We start from the raw sequence: 20,921 nt of genomic DNA, 5'->3' as shown, positions 1-20,921 counted from the left end.
AAACACTCTGTTCACACTGCAAGGCCACTGCTGAATCTTCTGGGTTGCATATGGAATCCAGCGTAGCTAGAGGCTCCACCAATCAGTTTATTGAATTACACAGGAAAAAACAGAAGAAGGGGCTCACACAGGGGACTGTGTTGTTCTGCTTTGAGCAGGAAAGCTCATGCTGCCTTTATAATGCAGCAAAATCTCCCGAAACCACTTTTTATTGACCTTGGTCAGTATCAGAGGCATTAAACAAGGCAGCAGTTTTAGAGCAGAGATGATCAGAGGAAGCTGTGTTTTTGTTTTGGGAAACCAACTCCAGGGAGGTTTTGTTTTATCTGAACCTCTAGAGTTTTATAGGTCAGCCACTAGTACTGCATAACAAGCAATATCCCTAAAACTATTTCTCCCACTGGTACTGGATTTACCTCCACTTTTCTCCCATAATCTGTATCTATCAGCTGCCAGTACATTGCTGCAAAAATAACCTGTAAATAGAAAAGGTTTCAGACCACATGTTCCTCACAAAATATACTACTACTAATAATAATAAAATCAGTTTCTTTTTAACTATTAGCTGTTCACACTCCAAAAAAATAAGAGTCAGAGCATGCTGAGGAAGAACAGAGTAGGGTTCAGGTTTAGGAATGAATATCATGTCGATCAATATGCATTTCACTACACAAACCTTGTTTTGTTCGAACACATTCATCTGAAAGATGAAATCAGAGAGGCTTTTTCTTTGGGCACTGTCTACTCTCCTGTCTCCACTCACTATACAGTAAAGACATTTGTGGGGGAACGAGGCTATAAAATGCAAATGTACTCTTCCGAAGAAAATTTGTGATAACTGTTCTATAAATGTAGTTATGAGGAGGCGGGGGCTGAAGGAAAAGTATAAGGACAGGGCATGACAAGTGGAAATGTTTAGCATGAAACAGTTTTTCATGCTGGAGATAGTACTGTATATTTCACTGTGACATTTAGTAAAGAGGACACAAGAGGTGAAAGGTGATGCCATGAAAATAGGCTGTGCTGCCAATTTATGACATTGTTTTTACACCCAGTGTCTCTCTTGGTCCCTCTTTCTCTCTATAGTTTTACCCTTGAGTTTGAATTGTAGATCTGATTCTCCTTCCTGTATGTTGGTGACTCTTTATTCCTCAAGCCATTCATGCGCCGCACCGACTCAACGCTTTCATTTCCAACAGTAACAGTCTGTGTCTGTCCCCAGATTGTCAGAACATATAGCAGAAATGAGAATGGAAATAGCACAATAGTGAAAGAAAGAAAGCAAGAAAGAAAGAAAAGCGCAGTTAGAGAAGACCATCATGCAAAACCTCATGCGTCAGCTCAAAAGGAAATAAATTGTGAAAGTCAAACTTAAGCAAATAACAATGGAAATAATAAAATTAAAAGGATGTCTTAGAAACTTCATCTCTTGTGAAAAACTAGCACCAGGGTTCCAAGGAAAATCCAACAAAACCAAGCCAAATGGATAGCTGACTTGTTTATTTTGCATTCTTTTAGCCCAACAAAATACTTCCATGTATCTTTCCCATTTGATTAATGTACTAGAGTCAAATTGGCAAAGAGTAAAAACAGGTCAGCACAGCAAGTGATCGTAGACCGTAAGAAGAACGAGATTGGCCAGTGCCATATGCTTCAAAGGGAATGAACACAACAGGTAAGCATTAAGTCATCCTTCCCTCGCCACCCATTACCAACCTCTGTCAAATAAAAGGCACCATCCCTACCCATTCTGGCTAATAGTGATTGATGGATCTATCCTCCATGAAACTGTCAAGTTCTTTTTTGAGCCATGCTATGGTCTTGCCCCTCACAACATCCTCTGGAAAGGAGTTCCACAGGTTGGATATGTATTATGTGCAGAAAGAAGAGCAGCACAGCTCCTGACTGCCTTTTACTGTTGCTGATCATTGCACACACTTTTAGGGCTGGGTAGTTACAGTACAATCACTTGCTAATATTAGCCCCCTAACAACTCATCCCCTGCCAGAGAAGTCAGGATTTCCAAAACTGGAATTACGATGCACATGAAACAGCTTCTGCTGCCACCACATGATGCTTGGACATCAAGGGCTCCAGAAGCAGCACTTCCGGCACACATGGTGTCAGGTTGGCAAGTGTATTTTACACATACCTATGGGGTAAGTGACTCTTAAAGGGCTCCTCTCTTCACCTGACAACAGCATTAAATCAGAGGACAAAACGTGGATTCTATCCAACACTGCCCCCCAGGTAATACAGTAACAACCACAATTCACAAGTTAAACAAAACTGTGCCATTGCTGCCAGCCCTTCCTGCCTGAAGCATACACCCTACTAGAAACTCAATCACAGGGTTAACCTTGATTTTTCCTACTATCCCGACCAGTTTTCCCTTTAATTTATTTTTTCTACCCATAGGCTGAATACATTTTGTTATGTGGACCAAGGCATGTGGGGATGTGTGCCACCAGTAGAAACACACACTAGTGGATGGGCGTGCACTGCTAATGAGCTGGGCAACACCTGAATCTCTCCTGGGTGGCTGCCCAAGCAGACAGCTTACATAGAACTCTGATTATGACTAAGGGTACATCTAAAATGCACATGAGAATGTGCGGAACAGCACTAAAAACAGCAGTGTAGCCAAGTTAGCAGGGGCAGAGGCTCAGGCTAGCCACCCACAGTGGGCTTGCACTCAGCACCTCCTTATTATTTTTAGCACACAAACGCAAGCAGGGCTAGTGCACGTGCATCTACCCGTGGCAGGACGCATGCTTTCAACTGCAGTGGAGACACAGCTTCAGATACAAAGAAGGTGAATAATGGAAAGCTCTTATAATTCTGGGAATGACCCCGCTGCCCTAAAATTGAATTTAGTGCCAATTTGAAGTGTTCCTTTCTTGGATGTTACCCTGAAAATTCAGACACAATGTCTCTGTGTCCTGAATAAATAGGAAATGCTCAGAGATGGATGTTTAGGATAAAATAAGCTTCTGTTCTAAATGTCAGGTTATGGGATGACTTAGTCTGTTGGGTTTTTTAAACAACAATTTCAGGTCTGCAGAAGTCAACAAATTGCAAAGTAGTAGAACATGGACAGGAGATATCAGTCTTTGGCCCTGATCTCCCTTTTAGCAGTTTCACACTCCACTCTGCTGAATGACAACTTTCCTAATGTAAACCAGTTCAACTGAAGCAGAATTGTAATCTTTCCTATACTAGATTTAAAACAATAATAATAATAATTAATAAAAACTCTTCTATGTCATGAAGTTCTTGCCTCAGCAGGTCTAGAAGACACAGAGGTTACAAAAAATATTTGAAAACTTTGATGCCCTGGTTACTTTAGTGCTCCCAATTTTCTACCCACTAATGAAGCTGCATCCATGGTAGTATAAGAATTGAAAATTAAAAATAACTACCGCCTAATATATCTGGCACTTAACACTTGAAATCACAATTGCCTCAGGGAGTCTGATTGGAGAATGAGACACAGAGGATCAATGACCAATCCACTGACACCTATTTATAAGGGTAATGAACTGCAGATAGAACCTGTTGCAAGCTTTCATTGTAGTTTTATCTGTGAGTAATCAATCACTGGAAAGGAAGCTTGAGAATGTGAATTTAAAACAGCTGTACCTTGCTTTGTCTCTTTTGTCTTCTTCTAAGCCTCAGAAACTCTTTGTGCTGTCTTGAAACAAAGTTGACTGCTGCATATTCCAGTAGTGCAGCAAACACAAAGAGAAGGCACACAGCCATCCAGATGTCAATAGCTTTTACATAGGAGACCTAAAATAAAATTGAAACAGGAAACAGAATGCCCGTTAAGTTTCATATATGGAATCACAATTCTTCTTAAATAGGAGATGCTTATAGAAAAAAATGTATAACTACAAAAAAAAAATGAACAGACTTCAGCACAGCATTAGTTCCAACTTTGTCTCCTTTGTTTGCCAGGAACCACACCACATTTAGAACACTATGGCTATGTCTACACTTGCTCCCAACTTCAAAGGAGGCATGGTAATCAGGGCCACGGGAGATTACTAATGAAGTGCTACAGTGAATATGCAGCACTTCATTAGGCTTATTTTCCCCCGCGGCAACTTCGAAGTGGCAAACTTCGAAGTGCTGGCATGTGTGTAGCTGTGTGCACTTTGAAGTGTCTGCGCTACTTTGAAGTCCCTTTACTCCTCAAAATCAATAAAGGGACTTCGAAGTAGTGTGGGCACTTCGAAGTGCCCTCAGTTACATGCATGCCGGCACTTTGAAGTTTGCTGCTTCAAAGTTGCCGCAGGGGAAACTTAGCTTAATGAAGTGCTGTGTATTCACCGCAGCATTTCATTTGACATTGGAGGCAAATGTAGACACAGCCTATAAAACACATTGAAACATCTAATGGCTGAACAATACACTTCAAAGTAAACATGTCTGCACTCAGTCAGTACTCATAGCTGTCTCAATGACAGAGCAGGTAAGGGACACATCATATCTGTCTTACTCTTCAGTACTTTAAACACATGTTGCCAATTCTCTAAAATGGGTTGCTTTGTAGATAATATCACAGCTACTTTATTTCTTTGCTATTGCTCACTGTAGTGAGTTGGTATGGCCCTCTTCCAACTCAGAGGCAGAGGAGGATGAGCAGAGGCCCTGGTGGGCGGGTCTGGAGCCAGAAGGCCAGAGCCCCGCCCCTCAGAGGGCAGAGCCCAGGGCTAAAAGAGCCCAGGGCGGGGCTCAGGGCTCATTAAAGGCTGGGCCTCCGGGCAGGGAGGACGTGCCTGCCCGAGCTCCCCGGCGCCCAGGGCAGAGGGCTTGTCGCCGCCCGGCCAGGCCGGAGGAGCAAGCCCCCAGCGGCCCCCAACATTCCCAAATCCAGATGCCCAAGGGGGACTACCCGGACTTCCCAGACCTGCCAGGACCTTCATGCCGGCAGAGACCCCCCGCCTGGGAAGAAGCCCCGGGAGCGGCCTGCCACAGAGGCCCAGCGGACCACTGTAGCCCTCAGGCCCCGGATCACCACGGGTCCCCTGTGCTACCGCCGCCCGACTACCCCAATGACATTGAGATGGGCGACTGGCCGGAGCCCCCGAAGGTGGATGACCTGGAGGAGACCGACCTAGAGAGACCCCCTGACCAGATGGACTGGGACCTTCCACCCGCGGAGGTAGAGGTAGGAAGTGGCCCGGGGAATGATGCTCCCGAACCCATGGCAGTGTGTTGCGGCCTGGATCCCCACTGCCGTGGTCGTGTGTGAGCGACCCCCCAGGCCGGGTCGCAGTGGAGTGGGAGGGCCTGCGACCCCCTACCCCCTCCTTGACAGGGCCAGCCCGTGCTGGGCCTGTGCTTAAGCCCTTGTGCTGGTGCCCCACCCCAAACTGAGGGCTGAGCTTGTACTGCTACTTTGAACTGCTGCCCCGCCCTGGACTGAGGGCTGGGCTGAGCTTGTATTATTACTTGGTGCTGCTGCCCTGCCCTGGACTGAGGGCCGGGCCCAGAACTGTATTATTACCTGGGGACTGCTGCCCTGCCCTGGACTGAGGGCTGGGCCCAGAATTGTACTATTACCTGTGAACTGCTGCCCTGCCCTGGACTGAGGGCTGGGCCCAGAATTGTACTATTACCTGTGAACTGCTGCCCTGCCCTGGACTGAGGGCTGGGCCCAGAACTATACAGCTCTTGTGAACTGCTGCCCCGCCCTACATTGAGGGCTGGGGCCTGTATGGTGTTGTAGCGGTGAGCCGCTGACTGCCCGAACTGAGTAAGGGTTGGTGCTCTAACCCCCTTTTTGCTGCCACCTGCCCTAGGCCAAGGGGCTGGGCGTCACTGGACTTGTTACACCCCCTTTTTGCTGCCGCCCGCCCTAGGCCAAGGGGCTGGGCGTCACTGGACTTCCTACACTCACCTTTTCACACTCCTAACAGAGCAAGCCCACTTCATTTATTTTTGCATATGAACAGCTTCAGTCATGTGGGTCTGATCAAAAACCCACAGCAGCCTATGGAAATAGTTCCATGAATATTAGTGTGCTAAAGATGGCCCTATGCACTGGGGGTTTGGGAGGCCCCATGTGCAGAAGAATTAAATAATTAAAGAATTGTAAAACAAAAAAGCAGTCTGGTAGCACTTTAAAGACTAAAATTAGTTTATTAGGTGACCTTTTGTGGGACAGACCCACTTCTTCAGATCATACCCAGACCAGAACAGACTCAAGAACTGTAGAAAGGATAAAGGCCTTCACCCTGCATTCACTGAGCAGGATGCAGAGAATTTCAGAGATTCTCCCTGTCTCTCAATGTTGAGTGGAAAACATGGCTGTGTCCGGGTGAGGCATGGTGATTAGGCTTGCCAGGGCCATTTCTACACAGGAAGAAGGGGCCTCCGGAAGGAGGATTTCCTTCCGGGAGATCCCCAAGGGACTGTGCCTCTACACGCTGTTTTGGAGTCCGGAAGAGCTTCTTCCGAACTCCAAATCATGTGACCATATGCTAATGAGGCTCTGGAAATTTACATCTGTGCCTCATTAGCATTTTTCAGCCCATTTATTTATGTGCCACTTTTGGAAAAAGTGGCAGGTGTAGAAATGGCCCAGGTGTCCAGGTTTCAACAGGAACAACTGGTTGAAAAGGGACCTTGGTGGTTCCAGTCAGCACCGCTGAGCAGGTTGCTAAAAGTCTCGTTGGGGGCACAAGCAGGCTCTGTACCTGGCTCCGCACAACTCCTGGAAGTGGCTGGGATGTCTGTCCTGTTCCTAGGTGTAGAGGCAACCAAGAGGGCTCTGTGCACTACCCCTGCCCTGACAGCTAGCTCCACAGCTCCCATTGGCTGGGAACTGGAGCCAACAAGAGCTGCAGAGGAAGTACCTGAGGGAAGGGGTAGCACACAGAGCTGCCTGGCCACATGTCCACCTAGGAGTTAGAGAGACAAGCCTGAGGTAAGCACTGCTCGGAGTCTGCAGCAGTCACCCCCTCCTGCACCCAAACTACCTCTGAGAACCCACAACCCCTCGTGCACACAAATTTTTCATCCCACCCTGGACTTTCACCCCATTCTCTCCTGCACCCCAACCTATGCTCCAACAGGGTGAAAATGAGACAGTGAAGCCGTGTCTACACGTGCACGCTACTTCGAAGTAGCGGCACTAACTTCAAAATAGCGCCCGTCACGGCTACACGCGTCGGGCGCTATTTCGAAGTTAACTTCGACGTTAGGCGGCGAGACGTCGAAGTCGCTATCCTCATCAGGAGATGGGGATAGCGCCCTACTTCGACGTTCAACGTCGAAGTAGGGACCGTGTAGTCATTGCGCGTCCTGCAACTTCGAAATAGCAGGATCCGCCATGGCGGCCATCAGCTGAGGGGTTGAGAGACGCTCTCTCTCCAGCCCCTGCGGGGCTCTATGGTCACCGTGGGCAGCAGCCCTTAGCCCAGGGCTTCTGGCTGCTGCTGCGGCAGCTGGGGATCCATGCTGCAGGCACAGGGTCTGCAACCAGTTGTCGGCTCTGTGGATCTTGTGTTGTTTAGTGCAACTGTGTCTGGGAGGGGCCCTTTAAGGGAGCGGCTGGCTGTTGAGTCTGCCCTGTGACCCTGTCTGCAGCTGTGCCTGGCACCCTTATTTCGATGTGTGCTACTTTGGCGTGTAGACGTTCCCTCGCAGCGCCTATTTCGATGTGGTGCTGCGCAACGTCGAAGTTGAACGTCGACGTTGCCAGCCCTGGAGGAAGTGTAGACGTTACTCATCGAAATACCCTATCGAAATAAGCTATTTCGATGTAGGCTTCACGTGTAGACGTAGCCTGAGTGAGAGTGGGGGGAGGGAATAAGGTAAGACTTTGGGTAAGAGTGGGACAAGTGTTTCCCATTTTCTGTGATTAGAGAGTTGGGAACTCTCGGTGGAGTTAGTGGCCTGGTATGACATCAGGAAGCCATGCATTCAAATTAGATGTAGCGCAGGTGTAGTTGAAGTTGCGGGCTACACCTTGGTAGGAAGGTTCGGCAGCAGCTTTTAATCATTCTGCATAGCCTAATGAAAACCCCTCCGCATTCCAAGCACCCTGCAAAGCATGGGCAAAAGACTGAGGCATTGTAATAATCAAGGCACCACAATTATTTCAACTATATAGCTGCAACTAGCCTTCTGATAGTTTGTTACCATCTTTCAAGGTGCAGCTTGTTTTCACATAGAAATACTTTAGTAATCACATTTGGAATGCACAAACCCCTGGCATTTGCTGCCAGGAACATTGCATTGTGGGACATGCAGCTCCATGGATCAGCATTTCTGGCTGAGCAAGTCCTGCACTCATGTGCATAAGGCACTGAAGGCAACATCATAAAGAAATTCCTGAGTTAGCCATCCTGCCACTTGTATAGAACTGCTGTAAAGTTTGTGCACACAGTTGCTTAGCAAGCTGAACTATTTTAACTCCATCTCGTTCAGCTGGGACTAGACAAGCAGCAAAAGCAGCATGCTTCATCATGATCATCATCGTCAGCAATAAAAACAACCACCATTGGCTCAACACCCATTGGTGTCTGATGCCTCCCTCACTATTTCCTTCCATCTTTCCTTGTCCAGTGTAGAGTGGCTTAGTTTCTCTATACTAATTCTGCACCAATCTACTATCTCATCTCCCCATTCTTTGTGGGGTCTGCCTGTCCCCTTCGCACTATCCATTATGCCGAATCCCAGGGTCTTCATATTTTGTTCATTGTTCATTCTGCAGATCTGCCCGACTTGCTGTAACTTCTGTTGTATAACCAGTGGACATAATATACCTAGATTTCCAGAAAGCCTTTGACGTGGTCCCACACCAAAGGCTTTTATGTAAATTAGGCGGTCATGGGATAGGAGGAAAGATCCTTTCATGGATCGGGAATTGGTTAAAAGACAGAAAACAAAGGGTTGGAATAAATGGTGAATTTTCACAATGGAGGGGGGTAACTAGTGGTGTTCCCCAGGGGTCAGTCCTGGGACCAATCCTGTTCAACTTGTTCATCAATGATCTAGAAAATGAGGTAAGCAGTGAGGTGGCAAAGTTTGCAGATGACACCAAGTTGTTCAGGATAGTCAAAACCAAAAGGGATTGTGAAGAACTACAAAAAGATCTCAGCAAACTGAGTGATTGGGCAGCAAAATGGCAAATGAAATTTAATGTGGGTAAGTGTAAGGGAATGCACATTGGAAAAAATAACCCAAATTACACATACAACATGATGGGGTCAAATTTAGCTACGACAGATCAGGAAAGGGATCTTGGAGTTATAGTGGATAGTTCTCTGAAGACATCCACGCAGTGTGCAGCGGCAGTTAGTAAAGCAAATAGGATGTTAGGAATTATTAAAAAAGAGGTAGATAATAAGACAAAAGATATCATACTTCCCCTATATAAAACTATGGTACACCCACATCCTGAGTACTGCATGCAGATGTGGTCTCCTCACCTCAAAAAAGATATTTTGGCATTAGAAAAGGTACAGAAAAGGGCGACTAAGATGATTAGGGGTTTGGAACGGGTCCCATATGGGGACAGGCTAGAGAGAGTGGGACTTTTCAGTCTGGAAAAGAGGCGATTGAGGGGCGATATGATAGAGGTATATAAAATCATGAATGGTGTGGAGAAAGTGAACATAGAAAAATTATTTACCTTTTCCCATAATACAAGAACTAGGGGACACCAAATGAAATTGATGGGTAGTAGGTTCAAAACTAATAAAAGGAAATTTTTCTTCACACAGCGCACAGTCAACCTGTGGAACTCCTTGCCGGAGGAGGCTGTGAAGGCCAGGACTCTATTAGGGTTTAAAAAAGAGCTCGATAAATTTTTGCAGGTTAGGTCCATAAATGGCTATTAGCCAGGGGTAAAGTATGGTGCCCTAGCCTTCAGTACAAGGGCAGGAGATGGATGGCAGGAGATAAATCACTTGATCATTGTCTTCTGTTCTCCTTCTCTGGGGCACCTGGCATTGGCCACTGTCAGCAGACGGGATACTGGGCTGGATGGACCTTTGGTCTGACCCAGTATGGCCATTCTTATATTCTTACGTTCTTATGTTCTTAACCTTCTGCAGTAGGTTCTTGTAGCCAGACAAAGTCTCCCCCTTACAAGCCAGCTTGCTCGCTGCACCCCCCCCACTGAGAAGCACACAGGGCACAGAAATGGCTGCTGACAGCACAGTCTTTGATGCCCTCATTGAGGCCCAGATGTGCTAGCTTATCGTGACCCTGAGAAGCAGAAAGTACAGATAAGCGGCTAACAGGCCAAACTGTCAACAAGAGGGCGGGGGGAGAACCCCTCAGGAAATCACCCCAGCTGGCATTGATGAATTTGATGACCACACAACCATCCCAGAAGGGGAAGTCCCCACCCACACAAAAAGAATGTCCTGTACTCTCAAATTGCTTATCTCCTGTCTTACAAGTGCAAATTAAGTAAGAAATGCCCTTGTAACAAACTGGCGTCACAAAGACAGACCAGTGTGATCTGGCACCTTAGATAAGAAAGAGAATACGTAACCCAAAAAAGGGGTATAAAAGATGGGTCCAACAGAACTCTAACTTTGAGTGCATCTCCACCAACTACCTGCTGGTCGGGTCAGGTGATTGCCTCCCGAGGTGCGCAACTGGGGGCGTCCAACCTTGTATTCGTCTTTCCATGGAACTGAGTGACCGATCCGGCTTGGCTACGCTGGTATCGAGAGACGCAGAGAGGGTAAGATATAGCTATGCTAGGTCTCCGTTCCTTTTTTTGTGCACAGCTAAAGAATTAGAGCTCTGTAACTAGATGTCGTTGTATCAAGATATCATTGTGTTAGATGGTAACAGATCTTTGTATTGGATTGTAACGTAACTTGTTAACACCTGTACTTTGCTAGCATATAAGAAGTAGACAATAGCCTTTTGTAACCACACACTTATAATTGTAGCTTAATAAACTTGTAACTAGTTAAGATCTAAGCCTGACCCTGTTACCCTTTTGTCACTACAACACAGCCGGCACAACAAAAGAACTGTAACCGTTTGGTTACTACAGCCTGGCCGTGGGTGAGAGTGCTAGCAGCTCCCTGCTCTAACAGTAAAAAAACTGGGTTGCTTAGGACCCAGGGGAATCCGTCAGCCTGTCTCGGCTGCTTGCAGCGACGGGCTCCCTGCTCTTGCAGTTTTAAACTCGGATGATAACAAGGGCATAGTTGGTACCTCACCGCACATTACCCGGCCACCGGCTAACAGTTCTCTTTCAATAATATCTTACTATGTAATTCACCATTGGTGATCTGCATCCATCCTGTTCTCAGGATCTTTCTATAACAACTCCTCTTGAATGCCAATATCATTCTCTTTGAATCTTCCATTATCACCCATGTCTCACATGCCTACAACATGCTGCTTAATACACGTTTTCAAGCTCGACTTTGTTCCTAAGCTAATCGCTTTGCTTTTGCAGATCTTACACATTGCCTTCAAACTCGCTCTTGCTTTTGCTACTCTAGTCGCTATTTCCTTCTTTACAGTCTAGATCCTATGTTATGTTGCTCCCCAGGTACGTGAACTTCTCTACGTTCTCTAGTTTGATCCCCTTTACACTGATCTTCCTTCATGTTGCCTTATCTCCAGGTACCATTGGTTTTGTTTTATCAATGTTCATAATCAGTCCATACCACTTCCCTTCCTCATTTAGCATGTGCACCGTTCTTGGTCACGTCTCTTCATCTTCCTCAATGGTAAATATATCATCCACAAACCTCAAGTTGTTAATTCTTTTCCCAGGCACTGATATCCCTTGTACCTCTTCCATGATAGTTGGTAGCTGCCTAATTTGTATTACCCTCTACAGACTCCCATGCGTGACACAGTGCTCATTGAGGAAAAGAAAGCAATCACAGTATAACACTGCATTAAAAAAAAATCAATAGTTCTCTGATAGGATACACCAACTGCTTAATTTCCAAAACACTGTGTATTATTTTATATATGTAGTCCTAGCAAACAACTTATGCCTTCTTCCACAATTCACCAGCAAACTGAACAGTCTCTCAGCCCATTGCCTCTGCTTGTTCCAAACCTTACAAAGGACACACGTCGTTGCAAGGCCCACACAAACTAACTCACAGTAGTCACAGGATTGTTTGTTTGTTTGTTTGTTTGTTTACACCACAGTGTAACATAAGGGCTACGTCTACACTAGGACACTATGTCGAAGTAGCCTATTTTGAAGTAAGAACATCAAAATAGGCTACTTCGATGATTATCGTCAACACGTCCTCCAGGGCAGGCAACGTCGATGTTCAATGTCGAAGTAGCCCCGGGGAACATTGAAAAGAGCTGCCCCGGAAGGAAACGCGGAGCGTCCACACACACAAGCCCCCTCTTTCAAAATAAGGGGCCAGGAAAGCCTGCAGACCAGGTCACAGAGCACACTAGCCCTTCTGGGGCAGCTGCAAGCCGCTCCTTTAAAGGTCCCCTCCCAGACACACTCGGTCTGCATCACACGAGCAGCCCTGCGTTGGTGATACAAACCTCGCAGACCTCGAGCCCGCAGACATGGATGTCCAGCAGCAGTTGGAAGCCCTACAAGCTGCCTCCCATGGAGCAGGCGCCCTTCTAGATGCTGCCTGGGCAGCCGCCCAGCAGCTTCTGGAATGGGATCCCTCCCCAGGAGCACCAGAAGACACCCCCAACCATCGGGCCCTCCCCCCCCCCGCCGGGTGCCCCACCGACTCTGGAGCTACCCCTCCAGCACCGAGTGGTGAGAGCACCTGGTTATGGGGGAATGGAATGATGACCAGTGGCTGCAGAACTTCTGCATCAGCCAGCAGACTTTCCTGGAGCTCTGCCAGTGGCTCGCCCCCGCACTCAGGCACCACGACACCTGGATGCAGCGCACCCTCGCCATCGAGAAGAGGGTCGCAATAGCTGTCTGGAAGCTGACCACTCCAGACAGCTACCGCTCCATGGGACACCAGTTTGGAGTGGGAAAGGCCACAGTCGGGGCTGTCCTCATGGAGGTAAGGAGGCCCGGGGCTGAACCCCCTGGGTGAGGGGGGCCTGGGTGAGGGGGGCCTGAGGAGGGGGGCCTGGGTGAGGGGGACCTGGGTGAGGGGGTCACACTCTGCAAACCTTCACAGGCACCCATGTTCCCTTCCCACAGGTGGTGCGTGCACTCAATGCCCTGCTGCTGAAGAGGGTCGTCCGAGTTGGGGACCTGGAAGCGGCCATCGAGAGATTCGCCACCATGGGATTCCCCAACTGCTTTGGAGCCCTTGATGGGACCCACATCCCCATCCGCACCCCAGACCACAGTGGTGACCGCTACATCAACAGGAAGGGCTACCACTCTGTGGTCCTGCAGGCCATGGTCAACAGCTGTGGCCACTTCCAAAACATCTACATGGGCTGGCCCAGCTCTACCCACGACGCCCGGGTTTTCTGGAATTCGGGACTATGCTGCTGACTGCAGGCGGGGACCTACATCCCCCAGAGGGAGATCCCTCTGGGGGATACCACCACCGTACCCCTCTGCCTTGTGGGGGATGCGCCATACCCCCTCCAGCCTTGGCTTATGTGGCCCTATACAGGCCATCTCACTGATAGCCAGGAGTGCTACAACGCCCAACTCAACCATGCCCGACAACCGGTCGAGTGAGCCTTTGGGTGCCTGAAAGGCCGCTGGCGTTGCCTCCTGGCACGCCTAGACCTGGGCCTCCCAAACATCCCCCAGGTTGTGGGGGCCTGCTGCACACTCCACAACCTGGTGGAAAGGAAGGGGGAGGCCTTCGTGCAGGGCTGGGCACAGGAGGCCGCAACAGCCTACCCCCAGCCAGCTGCCACCCCGAGCCGCCAGGCCCACCAGGACAGGGTTCGGGTCTGGGTCCAGGTCTGGGAGGCCCTAAGGGAGTACTTTGACCAGGGGGCCCAGTGAGCAACACCCCCAGCCATTCCTGCACCCCGCCCCAGCACCCACACCCCACCCTCACCAAAAGCACACGGGACACAGGTTTCTGGAAAAATAAAACTATTATTATTTACAGGAACAAAAATGTCACCTCTTTTCAGCATATAATATTAGCAAATAAAACGTATTCAATGAAAATAACTATATACAAGTGGGGACACCTCTAATAAACCATGTACAGGGGGGGTCAACTATAGATAACTATAAACAGGGTGGGGACAACTATGTACAGGGGGAGAGAGGGGCAGGCCACACATCGGCCCATCATTCTGGGGCAGGGGTGGAAGGGCGCAAGCCTCACCGCATTCGGCTGGCCGGTCCCCCTCTCAGCCGGGGTCCCCGGCGAGGCCGGCTGGGGGCCTGGAGGACAGGGAGGTATGGCTGAGATGGGTCCTCGGCCCCGGGTGGCTCCTGCCCTGAGGAGCTGGTGGGTGGGGCAGCAGGCAGGACATCAGCAGGCGGGGCAGCAGGAGGGACATCAGCAGGTGGGGCGGTGGGGAGGGCAGCACGGAGGACATCGGGGGGGGCAGACGGGCCACCAGCTCCTCAAAGGTGTCGGCCACCCCGGTTGAAGGTGGCCATAAACTCCCACCAGGCCTCCCAGCACCAGGTGGCCTCCTGCTCCTCAAAATGGAGCCTCCGCTCCATGAGGTCTGCCTGGTGCCGGAGGGCTGCAGCCACCTTGGGGTCATATGTGATGCGGCGGTGGCCCCAGCAGGGGTGGGCCCATCCCGGGGCAGGCGGTGACCCCGGGACTTGGTGTTCCGGTGGTCTCAGAGGGCTGTCTGGGACCACGGATGGTGCAGCTGCAGAAATAGGGGGAAATGGGGAAGGGAGGCCATGAGTACCCAGCCTTGACCCGTGGCCCACCCCCCATCCCTCCAAGGGCCTGTGTCCCCCGCATCCATCCCCCATTGGTGCATGCAGTGATCCTGTGGGTGGCCCCTTCCAGTGGTCCGCCCCTCTCCTCTCCCATGGGGGTGTGGGGCACAGCACTGTCCATGGGCGGAGGTGCTGCTGGGCACTGGTGGCTGTGGCACCATCCCTGTGCCATGGTGTGCCCAGGCCATGGCAGGCTGGGGTGTTGTGGGGATGCGTGGGGCCCCCAGGCAAGTGGTGCTCCTGCCCCATGCTCAGGGGGTCTGTGCCCTGTGGGGTATGTACCTGATGGTGCACTGCCAGGATCAGGAGATGCCCATCTAGCAGACACCCAGCTGGAGCTGTGGGATGAGATGTCCAGCATGAGCTCCCCCTCCTTGCTGGACCACTCGGTGGCTGGGGTGGAGGGTCCCGGCTCTAGCCCTGGGGGGGGGGCAGGTCTGGCCTCCGGACCTGACCCTGGCTCCGAGGCCGGCTGGGGCTCATCGGCCATGGTGTCAAGTGTGGCTGGCAGGGAGGAGGTGCCCCAGGGTCCCAGGATAGCCCTGAGCTTCCGGTAGCAGGGGCAAGCAACTTGGCCAGCCCCAGACTGGCTGGCCAAGTCCCAGGCCTGGGCATAACCCTGCCACAACTCCTTGACCTTACTCCTGACATGATCAGGAGTGTGGGCAGGGTGACCCTGGGCAGCCAGGCTCTCAGCTAGACGGGCGAATGCCTCCGCGTTCCACTGCTTGCTCCCCATGATGTACGGCACCTCCTCCTCACCCCAGAGCTGCAGCAGGTCACGGAGCTCAGGGTCAGTCCAGGAGGGGCCCTGCTTCCTACCCTGCTGGCTGGAGGCCTGGGAGCCCTGGGATGGCCTGGAGGGGGAGCTCTGGGGGCGCTTGCGAGGCTGGCTGGCTGCCATGGTGTCCCTCTGGGCTGTGCAGGGACACCTCGTGGCAGGGCTGCTTCGTGCACGCTGCCAGCTTCCTGCTACAGGGTTTCCAGGTCCGTGCAGCTTTAAGAACCATGGGGCACAGAGATCATAGAGACCCGCAGGGGCTGGCCAGCATGTCTCAACCCCTCAGCTGATGGCTGCCATGGAGGACCCCGCTATTTTGAAGTAGCAGGACGCGGATCGTCTACACACACCCTACTTCAACATTCAACTTCGAAGTAGGGCGCTATTCCCATCTTCTGATGGGAATAGAAATTTCGATGTCTCGCCGCTTAACGTCGATTTGAACGTCGAAATAGCACACGGCGCATGTAGACGCGACACATGCTATTTTGACATTGTGCCGGCTACTTCAAAGTAGCCGGCTAGTGTAGATGCAGCCAAGGGCTACGTCTACACGTGCCCCAAACTTCGAAATGGCCATGCAAATGGCCATTTTGAAGTTTACTAATGAAGCGCTGAAATGCATATTCAGCGCTTCATTAGCATGCGGGCGGCAGCGGCGCTTCGAAATTGACGCTCCTTGCCGCCGCGCGGCGCGTCCACACGGGGCTCCTTTTCGAAAGGATCCCTCCTACTTCGAAGTCCCCTTATTCCAATGAGCTCATGGGAATAAGGGGACTTCGAAGTAGGCGGCATCCTTTCGAAAAGGAGCCCCGTCTGGACGCGCCGCGCGGCGGCAAGGAGCATCAATTTCGAAGCGCGGCTGCCGCCCGCATGCTAATGAAGCGCTGAATATGCATTTCAGCACTTCATTAGTAAACTTCGAAATGGCCATTTGCATGGCCATTTCGAAGTTTGGGGCACGTGTAGACACGGCCAAGATGTCCCATGGACTTCCTCCACTACACATTTAGCTACTCTTCCTTCAGTTCTGCCCTATTCCTTGCCAAACACAACTATTTCTCCAGCATCTTTGACTTCCATGCCAACAACCCCAGCTGCTTCTGTGCTACAGCCTGCATCAGAGATGGGATGGTTTCCTATTTATGCCTTGAAATAATTCCTGGATACAGAAAATACAGTGGCTACCTTTGAAAAGTTTCCACTCTTGCCGTTGACATCTACACAAATTTATCTGATCATTAGCAGCCTTTCCTGTATCTCCTGATACAGAAAAAATTGCAGATTCTTAGGAAATATTTTTTCTTTCTCAAGCTTAATTGAAAAGAGTTGCATGTTTCTGAAGCTTGACCTCCAGAAAACCTTCAAAAAACCATAGCACATTGACTCACTCTACTTAATGTATTTTTAGAAATTGATGTTTGGAACCATTGCCTTTTTCAGTTTTATCACATTCAAAAAGTCCATTAAGCATTTCTTGTATTTTTCTTTCTTTAACTCACTCAATTGTCATGAACCTTGTGTTACAGAGCTTCCCCTCTAGTGGCTTTTTTAGAAAGTTTAATGGCTTCCTACCAGTCACACTATAAATGATATAAATTATTCAGAGACCCTGTAAATGTTTTAGGATGAGTTAATGAGGAAAATTTTTCAGAATGAGGTCTGTTGCGCCAAGAGCCACACATGATAAAGCTGAGAACAATAAATGTAACAAAGCAATTCCTCTTTTCAGCATTTACACCTTTTGTATCTTCACTTAATTGATATTTGGCCAAACTATATTACACATAAGCAGAAATAATTTCTGCTCTGACTCATGTTTCCATTGACTTCATTGGAGCTCCCTAAAGTGTAAGTCAGCACAGACTTTGACCTTTTCAAATGTTTCCTCAAATTAATTCCTCCAACCTCTTAATCATTTTAAATTGAATTGTCTGAATTTTCTCCATCTTATAACTTGCTAAATGTATCCAGGTGCCATTAACTGAGTGAAGCATTCTTGGCTGAATGTGGGAAAAAGAAAGGTCTTGGATTTTGTGGCTAAGGCATTGTTTTATTATTTACTGACTTGTCATTCCTGGATCAATCCAGAGTTCAATTTCTTGTTCAACACAGATGTCCTGTGTGAATTTGGGTGAATCATTTAATTGTCCTGATTCAGTTCAGCAGGCTGTAAACTAGGGATTAAAGTACTTCTCTTTTCCCAGGTTAAATGTGAGGGTAACAGCACTGGTGATAGTAAGTGCTTAGATGCTGTAGTGAGGAGAACCATACAAACACCTGCATTGTTACACACATTCTCATGCAAGACATGGTCTCTGTTTCATAATATGAATCACAAAATCATGTCAGCTTTCATTTTTGCAGCATCTCACGTTGCAAACAGAACTTCTTTGAATTTTCATCCAGCGGGAAATTTTAAAATTAGTTTCTGATCCAAATTGGAAAATGCCATAGAATGAAAATTTCCAAATGCGTATCAAATTGGAAAAAGTGGAAAATTGCTGTTACTTTGGATCAAAAATAAATGAAAATTCTTGTGTCAATCAATATTTCAGTATGAATGTATTTTTCCAAGGTTCTTATACCCTATGGTAAATTTTGTGTCATAATAAAACAAAAACTGTTGTTTTACTTCAAATTAGTTTAAAATGAACATATTCATTTCCCAGTCTCTTCACCCTCAAAATATCTACATTAGCTGAATTCTTCGGTTTTATTGAAACCATATTTTCCCACAGAAAAACTCCCTGCATAAAAAAATTTCCATTATCTATGATTGCAAGTTGTTCTAGGATGACTAACGCCTTTAAGAGGAAGCAGGGTTCAGTATCCCTGTCATTTAAAAACAGCCTTCCAGTTGGGGTTAAAAGAAGGCAACAGGGAAAGCAAGGAGAGGGGCAAATGAGACTTGCCTTTCAATAATGAAGCAAGTCAGGTGACAGCTGCCTCAGGAGGTAAGGAGAGACCCAAAGGAAAAACAGTAGAACTGGTAGGAAGAGCTGTTAGGAGAGAACAAGTTTGATTTGGAGGAATAATGGCCATGACAGCAGGAGACCTAGTGACAAGAAACCTTGAGAAACAAGGGGAAGAACCAGATTGGTTAAGGGAAACTGAGCCCAACTCCAGAGGACAGATGTGGGATGGTGGATCCTAGGGTTAAGGGTTACAGGCAGAAAACAGGCCTGAGTAATGGGCTGCATGAAACTGAGCTCAGATGAAAGGCTGATTCGGGGAGATGTTCCCTGAGCAGGGGCAGGATTTCAAGGTAATGAAGCCTGGCTGAGTGAGTGAAACCTCACTGGTTGTTCTGTCCTGGCATACCTGACTTGGGGCTACCTACCAAACAAGAGTTGCAGGAAAGAAGTGAATCTGGGAGATCTCTGGTGTACGGCCTAGAGAGTGGAGCCTTAGAACAAGGTGGAAAGAGCTTGGGGACAGACTGGAAATTGACTTGCAGGAGGGTGAACTAGAAATTATGTCCTGGGAGCAAGCATGGAAAATGGCGGTGATTGCATTGTTGTAGTTTGGAGTTTGGGAAGACAGGTTTTATCATGATTGTACATGCACAGGAATAAATTATACCTAGAAGGAGGGTTTTGAATTGGACACAGAGATGATATTTCTTTTAAAACTGGATTAGGAGAAAATGATTGGTGCACCAGTCATGCAAAAGAGCCCCTATAATGACCCAGAAAATTCACATCCCTGTTCAAGCCACGTGTTAATGTGTTGAATTGTTATATACCTCCTGAATGGCTTACTCAGAAATATCAAATGATCTTTTTATTGTGGCCATTACTTTCTGAAGTTTAATTTTTTTCAAAATCATCCTTAACTGAGGTCCATACAAACTCTTTTTTTCCTCTGAGGAAGCATTCAGAATATGTGCATGTGCTTATGCTATCTGATTGGTTCATCTGAGGTGAATAATAATGTTCATTCAACTCAGCTGCTGCCAGCTAGGATGCTGTCATTAGATTTGCTACCTGATTGGGCAGATTTGCTCCAGATCTCAGTAATCTTTAACCCCTGAATAAAATGGCCATGCATGTGGCTGTTTTTAAACAATAAGGAGTCAGGATAAATGAAACCCATTTTTCTATATAAGCAAAACAATAATCACAAAATTGACAGCTGGCAATGTAGTAGTTATGACCAATGCCATGCATTCACGTATACATAGCTATATTGTTTTTCTACTTGATAATGCAAAAATAGTGCTCCTTTTCAGGTAACTACAGTACATTTTGAAACACATTTACCATACTATAGATTCTGTGGCAGTCACAACTAAGCAAATTGTAAAAGGTGATCCAGTTCACTGAACCAAACAACAAGAACCAAAATTAGAAAAAGTAGGCCTAGGGTAATAAGCTTTTTAACTCTTGATATCTGCTGTTTGTGATTAGACAAAGATTCATGCATTTCCTCCCTCTCTTTCTGCTCCTCTTCCCTACATTGTAGATTTCTTGTTGTTGTTATTATTATTATTATCTCCAAGGCATAATTTGGAGATAAAAGGCGTTTGCTAATTTTTGTGACTGTCAGTCTCTCCATATTAGTAGTAGATATACTAAAGAAGTCCTTTGGCTAGTGACAATTGCCTTACCAACACTAACAACAACAACATCAGTTTAAACAATTGGGCATGGGGAAATGAGATGTCCCAGTACATTATGCTCGGTTTTGACCACACATACCGTCTTCCTAATCCACTATTTGAGCACATGGTAATGTTTTTGGAGGAGTTAAACATCATAATTATTATATGTCTGTCTGTCTGCTTCTTTTGGCATTATGTTGAGAATTGCTGCTATCCTCAGACCAAAACATCTAAGCCAGGCAAGAGTGTTTTTTGTGTGCAGATTAAGAATTTTTAGATAATGATCATGTGATATAAAGTGCCTGAGGCTACGTCTACATGTGCACACTACATCGAAATAGTCTATTTTGATGAATAACGTCTACACATCCTCCAGGGCTGGCAACGTCGACGTTCAACTTCGACGTTGGGCAGCACCACATCGAAATAGGCGCTGCGAGGGAACGTCTACACACCAAAGTAGCACACATCGAAATAAAGGTGCCAGGCACAGCTGCAGACAGGGTCACAGGGCGGACTCAACAGCAAGCCGCTCCCTTACAGGGCCCCTCCCAGACACAGTTGCACTAAACAACACAAGATCCACAGAGCTGACAACTGGTTGCAGACCTTGTGCATGCAGCATGGATCCCCAGCTGCAGCAGCAGCAGCCAGAAGCCCTGGGCTAAGGGCTGCTGCACACGGTGACCATAGAGCCC

The 20,921-nt window shown here is 48.0% G+C and overlaps 1 protein-coding gene across 2 annotated transcripts in view; it reads right to left on the bottom strand.

Moving 5' to 3' along the window:
• Positions 1-20,921, bottom strand: part of GLRA2 (glycine receptor alpha 2) — a 175,645-nt gene that overhangs the window by 42,781 nt on the left and 111,943 nt on the right. For both annotated transcript variants that reach the window (XM_074983351.1, XM_074983352.1), the window contains exon 8: positions 3,643-3,792. In XM_074983351.1, the coding sequence (XP_074839452.1) occupies positions 3,643-3,792 (150 nt within the window). The remainder of the gene's footprint in view (positions 1-3,642; positions 3,793-20,921) is intronic.

This window comes from Carettochelys insculpta, chromosome 1 (assembly GCF_033958435.1).
Source record: "Carettochelys insculpta isolate YL-2023 chromosome 1, ASM3395843v1, whole genome shotgun sequence".
Taxonomy (NCBI): domain Eukaryota; kingdom Metazoa; phylum Chordata; order Testudines; family Carettochelyidae; genus Carettochelys; species Carettochelys insculpta.
This window is presented reverse-complemented; position numbering and strand designations above follow the sequence as displayed.